Source organism: Fulmarus glacialis, unplaced genomic scaffold (genome assembly GCF_000690835.1).
Source record: "Fulmarus glacialis isolate BGI_N327 unplaced genomic scaffold, ASM69083v1 scaffold48106, whole genome shotgun sequence".
NCBI lineage: Eukaryota > Metazoa > Chordata > Aves > Procellariiformes > Procellariidae > Fulmarus > Fulmarus glacialis.
In genome coordinates, this window is record NW_009217126.1 from 1 (window position 1) to 7,392 (window position 7,392).

Genomic DNA, 7,392 nt, shown 5'->3' on the forward strand with positions numbered 1-7,392 from the left:
AAACTATTCTATGATTCTATGACAATTCACCTACTTACTTGTATAACAATAGCAAAAATACCTATTAACTTTCTAATGTGAACACAAAGCCAGGATGACTTTTACCCATTACTGTCACGGGACTGAGTAAGCTACACTTATAAGAGGACAGAAAGACACATCTGATAGAATCTGTTAGATGTCTCCTTTACAAAAACAACTCTTCAGACAGTTCAATTTGTATGGTACCTATACATCCATATGCAGAAAGTATTAAGTTAGTTACTTTTTACCATGTGGAAAGTACATGTTTAAAGCTCCCAGGCTGCATCCCTCAAACTCTGCTCAAGAGCCATTCTGCCTTTACTTGGTTTTATTTCCCTTGAGAATTTTGTCATGCAAGTGGGGAGAATTTTGTTCTGATTTTGACCCACAGTTTGTGCCTTACCAGTACTATTCCTTGGACTCAAAATGTGCTAAGGTTGTAAGTCATCGTATTTCCCTCATCTTTACTTTTCCATTAAAGGAGAGAAGCATTACTGTATTGTGTTTATTTAGCAGAATTTATTTTTCAAGAAATCAAACAGTTTCAAATGGTAAAACAGCTAGGGAAGCAGAGTTCCAAAATGAAAGAATTTTCTATTATGCTCCAATAGTTGTTAGGGATCCCCCTCAATATATGCAGAATAATAGTAAATGGGCTACATCAAGTTAGTGTCATTCTCATTATATAGATCTTACAGTTTTCACTACAAAAAACACCACAGGTTGTTGGTTATTACAGTAAGACAGTTACTGCCTAAGTAAGACAGTTAACAGCCCACTGCCTACAGCATGTAAGCAGGTCTTCTACAGCTTACGTACTAGTTCAAGTTACAGGTGATAAGGTATAGACATGTCATGGAACCCTAACTCTGTATTCCTCCATTTCTGCTCAGATTCTTTATCTCAGTCTTGAAGATATATAATACCTTAAGCATAGTAACAAATGCTCATAGGTTTGTGTACTTATGCTGATCCTGAATAAATATTTTAATAATAATGAATTCTCTTCAGAAGAACTGAAACATGAAACTTTTATTGCAACACTGACCTCTGAAAATAATTCAAGGATTACAGTTCTATGTGTTTTGAAATGTCAGTGCAGCAATGGCTGTCAGTTAAGAAACTTAAAACTCGAACAACTCTATTCCAATGCACAGAAGCCTCTACCACTACTAAATAGACACTCTTAACTCTGTTACATCATCTCCAGATTGGTAAACCTCAGTCTTAGAGGTTTATTGTCCCTTATCTGTTGAAATTTAGCAGGTAGAACAATAGCCTCAAAGGAAAGAAATACAGAATAATTCAAGAAAATTCAGTGATATAAGCAAACTGCTAGGTAAGAGACATCAAAATGGTTCAGTGATCCTGCAATATTGGACAAAGGGCCTCAACTGGCCATACAGCAACTGTAACAGGTTTCCAACTAAACCAGCAATTGGCTTTTTTTGATCAGCATGCTCGAGTTTATTCATAAGTGTGTTGATCTCTTATTTTGGTTGGGTTTTGGGTTTTGTTTGTTTGGGGTTTTTTCTTCCCTATTATCCAAAAGAATGAACTACCCAATTTTGAGTTTCAGTTCCTACAAGCAATGAAATAAGTATCTTCTCACAGTTAGCTGCTGTGGAAATAGTATTTCACTACTGGACCTCTGTTGGAACAAAACATAGAAACAACTCAAAAAAATAAGCTCTTATTTCTGAGAATCAGTTGCTTAAAGTCACATGGACTAAGGATGATGCTCAGACAACAGACAACTTTTTGGGAACTAGTCCAAGACTTGTACCTCCATAAAATGGAACATCTAACTTCCTAGTGATACATCAGACAATCTCCCAGTTTTTATGTGCCCTCAAATAATTGTGACTGGTATCTACCCAGCCTGACTAAACTTGTGAAATTATATCTGTAGATTAATATATCAGTTAGAATTTGATATTCCTTTCAAAAAAAACCCAAACCATAACACTTACACTCCTCTTCAGTCTGTAAGTTTGAGGGACATGCATTTTTTAAAGAGAAAACTGATGCAAAGGAAAAAACAGTATCTATGTTGTACTTGTTCCTGATGTATATAGTCTGTGTCTCTAAAAGAACATTAATAGGTGGATAAATTTGCCACCACATTTCTTCCAAGACAAAGAAAGTCTGCTTTTTTGCCTTGAATGACCACTCAAATTCTTCACGGCTGGAATTGACAGATTATGAGCAAACCTTCAAGACTGTTACCAGTCTTAATTCCCCTAGTGCAACCTTTCATACCTCCAATGCTCCCCACCCCCCCATCACTTTTTGGGGGGAGACTGTTATGCACTGAAATTCTATCTTCCACATGCAAAAGAGGGGAAGGAGGTTACAAAAGGAGAAATAAAGACCTTGTTTAAAGTCACATTGGCCACAACGGAATTCTTCTAATCCAATGATATTGGCTAATTGATCTTGAATTTGCACTCCATCCATTAAGAAATAGAACTAGTATGGCATGTATTTTTAAAGAGAGGATGCAACTGTCAGATCCCTTCAAAATAAGTCTTCCTGTAGATCATAAACAAGATTTTCGTCTTCTTTACAGTCAGTCAACAGTTTTATCATTCTAACAAGAACTTGAACTGTCAAGGCTGCACATAAGATGAAAAACTGCAGTCTGGACAAACTGCTGGTTATTTTAGGGAAACAAGGAAAACCAGAATTTACAGATGTCCTGGATGCAGAAAAGATTTTCAATTACTGAAAGACTTAGATAGATCAGACGCACTTTTCAGCAATCGAGTAATTCCTCTTCCTCGCATGGTACTTGTTCCATAAAGGGAAGTCTTCACACCACATGGAGAATCACCTATTAAATTAAATACAGTTTGCAAATCAAATCAGCCTTTAAAGTTTGCATAAATTAATGGAATTGTTCTTCATATGCTGTGGAGCTGAACCTATTCAACAGCTCTAATACAAAAAGTCAGATACAGGGGTTGTGTCCTCCATAAACACCAAGACCATAAGATCTCATGATTTATAACTGGAACAATTTCGGAGTTTAATTCAGTGTGTATTTTATATGCGAGAAAATAAGCTGCAAACTCAGAATTCTTACATTTATTTGTCTTGCAAATTTGATTCTGTTCCTTTGAAGATTAGCCATGAGCTGCCCAGATGAACTGAGCTCACGTGCCTTCTATTAAAAAAATGTCATCTCCGAAGAGACGACTTTAAATGAGCAGTCTTTATAAACTGAGTTATAACAGAATACTTGCAACAAGTACCAGCTGAGTCTGCACATATAATAACTTAAGAGCAAGGAGAGTATTTCAAAGACGGCCCTGCCTCAAAGCACTGAAGCATATGAGAACGGACTTCATGTAGCAGAAAAATAAAGGGGTGTAAATCAGAGAGCAACATTTATAAGAAAAACTAAATTTTGAGAGACCTTTTTGACCATAAGATTGTGTCCAGTAAGAAAAGGGCAGTTCTTTATGTTTACGTCTTTAGAAATTCAGTGAAATCCATATGCAGGAATAAGCACAGCTCATGCAGAGTTTTTTTTAAGCTTTATGCCACTGACAGGCAATATCTAAGACCAGAAATTTGAAAAAGCAGCAATTGGATTAAGTTTAAATACCTCTTTCCCCTTACAAACGTGAAAGTTTCAAACTCACAATTAGAAGGGACAAACTCTTGATCCTGACTTGGAGAAGCAAAATGTCTGCCACATCCAGAACCCTCAGCCTTCATTTTCTGTATGAAGAAATAAGCATTCAAAATAATATATGTGTATGTGTCTTCTAAAATGCAGTATATACAACTATCTGTGAAACCTACGGATTATGGTCAAAAATCACAAGAAATGACCCAACTAATGATTATTTTTCTTTCATCAGTCTGCCCAATTTATGTCACAAAAGACAGCATCCAAAGAGAAAACAGCTAACCTGAAATTGGCAAGTTTGAACACTTGAGTTAACTAGAAATAAAAAACAGGATACCAGTTTGAAGAATCTGACCTGAAAACGTCCAGCATCCAGTATCACCATCTTGGTATTTGTGCTTTCACCATAATCAGAGTCTTGAAGAGGTAGGTGAGCTGCTGTCAGTGACACTCCATACACATTAGCTAAAGATTTACTGATGCAATAACTTGACCGAGAAAAAAAAGAAAACAAGAAAAGTTTGGCTAAGAGGGCTGTAATGCTTATATATGGAAGCACAGCATTTTTAGTTCTTCAACTGGCAAACAAAAGCAACCACAGAGCAGATGACAGAGGACAGAAGGACATTATTGCAGCAGCTAAATAGTTACCCTGCATCCTTCCAAGACCACCAGCCTGATGGTCAACTACACATGAAATTAAAACAACTGCTTCCCCACACTATCAAATGCAGCCACTTAGAAGTGTGAAAAGCACCACTTTTTTGCACGGTATAGCAGTACATAACAAGAGTTTTTTAAATGAAAGACTATTCATTATCATCTCTCTCAAAGTGCTACTATTACTGACTGAGATCTTAAATGGCATTTCCTTGTTTCCCAACTACTTTCGCTTTCCCCACACCAAAAAGATTACAGAGCCTTATGTATCCACATTATAAAGGCAGTATATCTACATTATGTAAGGCAGTATAAGAGTTTCCAAAGCAGAGATATACTAGAATACACTGAGAATTTCTCACCAAATACAGATTATACTAAACCTCTGAAGAAAAACAGTGAATTCTAATGTAATTAACACTTCTCTCTACTCTCCAACAGTAAGTGAAGGTAGTGAAAGGATGACTACAGAGTGATGGACATTACTATCACAGAAATTACCCTACATCTAAGCGCTAAGACTTACAGCATATTGCTAAGCCATACAAACAACAATGAAACTTAGAAATAGAACAAAATCTTGGGGGTGGAGGGAATAAATAAAACTCGAGATCTAGAAGTACAGTGCTCCAGGCAGTCAGAGAAGCCAGAGTCAAAAAACATCTGTCTATAACAAAATAAAAAGACATCATACTGGAGATAACTCCTTAGCAATACTCACGCAATTTTCTTACAGGATGCCAAAGCACAGCAGAGTATATCATTCTCTTCATGCCACTTGCACCTACACGAAATGAAGTTCAGGCTTATTTCAGAAGCATCTACATCGTTAATCAACATGAATAGTTGGTCTGGTCAGAAGGAACAGGAACAAATATTAAAGGTATCTTTTTGTCTCAGAGACCATACAGTACCTTTAAAATTTCACAGAGGGCCAGCGTTCAATAACTAAGCTCTAAGTGGTTTATGCAGAGTTAAAAGGCATGTTTAAGAGGCAATCTGCTTCATGCTGAGGTGGGGAGAAGGGAGAAAAGAGAATCCTAAGAGACAAATGGAATTTAAAGGTAACAATTTGAAGTTTCCCATTAATGTGAAATAGTTCCTCTTAGTATAAGCATGCCCACTTTCCTCTCCAGATGTGTGTTTTAAAGTACGTTTTTCCATTCTTGTTAAGGCCTCCCTCTAGTGTGAATATACTCATGGAAATGGAAAACTGCCTGACTATGAAAAGATAAAGTGACACTGATTATCCCAATGGATCTTAAAATCCATGCTGTAAGCAGACTTCCAAGAATAATCATCTTTTTTTTTAAAAAAAAGATCTATTAAAATTTAAGATGAAATTATTGGTTCTTACTTAAAACAGTAGCAGAGGAAAAGTTAAAAGTATATTTCTAAGTTAACTGCATCATCACTAAATATTCCCCTGCAACACCACAAGCTATATACCACTTCTTTGTACAAACACAGGCCTCAGACTCAGCATTAAAAAGCCATCTATCTTTACACTTCTTTTGGGAAAGTATTTTTCATTTCCATTTGTACTCATGATGTGACAATAAGCATTTCTGATTAAAAGGCTTGCAGAACATTCTAGCCTAGCAGCATACAAGCTGTATGTAGGGCACCAAGACACATTGGGCTAATGCACTTTTCCACAAAGAACCCAACATACCTGGTATTACTGGAGAAATCCCACAGGAAGACATCCAGTTCTCTACACACCCAAGTCTTGGATGGCTCCTTTTGGTATTTCTTCCGGTACAGTTCTATTACCAGGTCTTCCACAGCAAAAAGCTCCAGATGGTTCTCAATACCTATATCTCAGAGAAAATCCAGGTCAGGAAAACAAAAGAGTCGGTGAATATTCTGCTCAGCTCACTTTTCAGTCAGTCCCTGTTCATTGCCCAGCCTCTTACCAGAGCATCAAAATTCTTGTAAACCTTAACAAGCTATTCCACCAGTGGTTTTGATAAAACCTGGCTTCCTAGCAAAGTGGGTTGTCCTTTATTCCCATAATTTTCTCCACTTCAGTAATTATGTATCCTACTTGCAGGCTATCTGTCCTCAGAAGCTGTTCGTTTTCCCATGTGTTACCATACACTCACCTTCACAGTAATCTCACTGCCTCTAGTGCTCTTTTAACTGGCTGAGCAAGAAACAGTGTATGTTATTCTATGGATGTGCTCATTAGCCAGTTGATCATGCTGCTGTTTTACTATCACTGATGGGGAAGAAAAGAAGAGGGAGAAGCAAGCAAAGTAGTTCTAGCTATCAGAATCAGTTTTTATGAAACCTTTGAGACCCAAAGATCTCCAGACAAATATACCTGTCCATGATCACATAACCCTTCTTTCTTGGGGGGGGCAAAGATCTTCAGACAAATATACCTGTCCATGATCACACAACCCTTCTTTCTTGGGGGGGCAAAGATCTTCAGACAAATATACCTGTCCATGATCACATAACCCTTCTTTCTTGGGGGAGTGGAGGGAGGCCAAAAATGATCCATTTCCCACCTGTTATGCTAGCCATTCGATTGAGACACCAGTTAATTCGGAATCTGTCATTAGACTAGAGGAAAGAAAATTTCAGTCACATTGAAGAAGTACAGTATATAGTTCTGACATCTGCAAGACTTCTGACTGTGTCTGAAAAAGTCACCTCCAAAACAAAATTCAATGTTTGTGGGACTGAATGTACACTCTTCCTGAAAATTATCTTGAAGAGGAACCAAATGCCATGGAGGCTTTCCAACCAAACCCTAGGATAAATTTTGGACTAATCTTTAGGAACAGGTTAAAGGTTAACCCATACTACAGGTATCTCTGTTAAGCGCTCTGAGATTTTTTTCATGTGTATTTCTTCAGAGCCCTATATTTCTGGATGGAGCCCAAGATCTTGACCCTCCCTGCCTTTTTAAGAATTAACATTAAGCTCAAATGGAATCAAAACGTAACGTAGCTGTCAGGAAGCTTAAACGCCTCTGAACGCTAACGTTTTGTTTTGCTCATTGGCAAATGAAACTTGAGCAAAAATTAAGATGTACGGTATTCTCACGGGGAAAG

The 7,392-nt window shown here is 37.3% G+C and overlaps 1 protein-coding gene across 1 annotated transcript in view; it reads right to left on the minus strand.

Moving 5' to 3' along the window:
* Positions 1-2,744: 2,744 nt before the first annotated feature.
* Positions 2,745-7,392, minus strand: part of MAEL (maelstrom spermatogenic transposon silencer) — a gene marked incomplete at its 5' end in the record, with an annotated part of 11,246 nt that continues 6,598 nt past the window's right edge. The window contains 6 exons of the mRNA XM_009579540.1: positions 2,745-2,860; positions 3,675-3,753; positions 4,020-4,152; positions 5,046-5,108; positions 6,000-6,141; positions 6,844-6,898. Of these exons, the coding sequence (XP_009577835.1) occupies positions 2,745-2,860; positions 3,675-3,753; positions 4,020-4,152; positions 5,046-5,108; positions 6,000-6,141; positions 6,844-6,898 (588 nt within the window). The remainder of the gene's footprint in view (positions 2,861-3,674; positions 3,754-4,019; positions 4,153-5,045; positions 5,109-5,999; positions 6,142-6,843; positions 6,899-7,392) is intronic.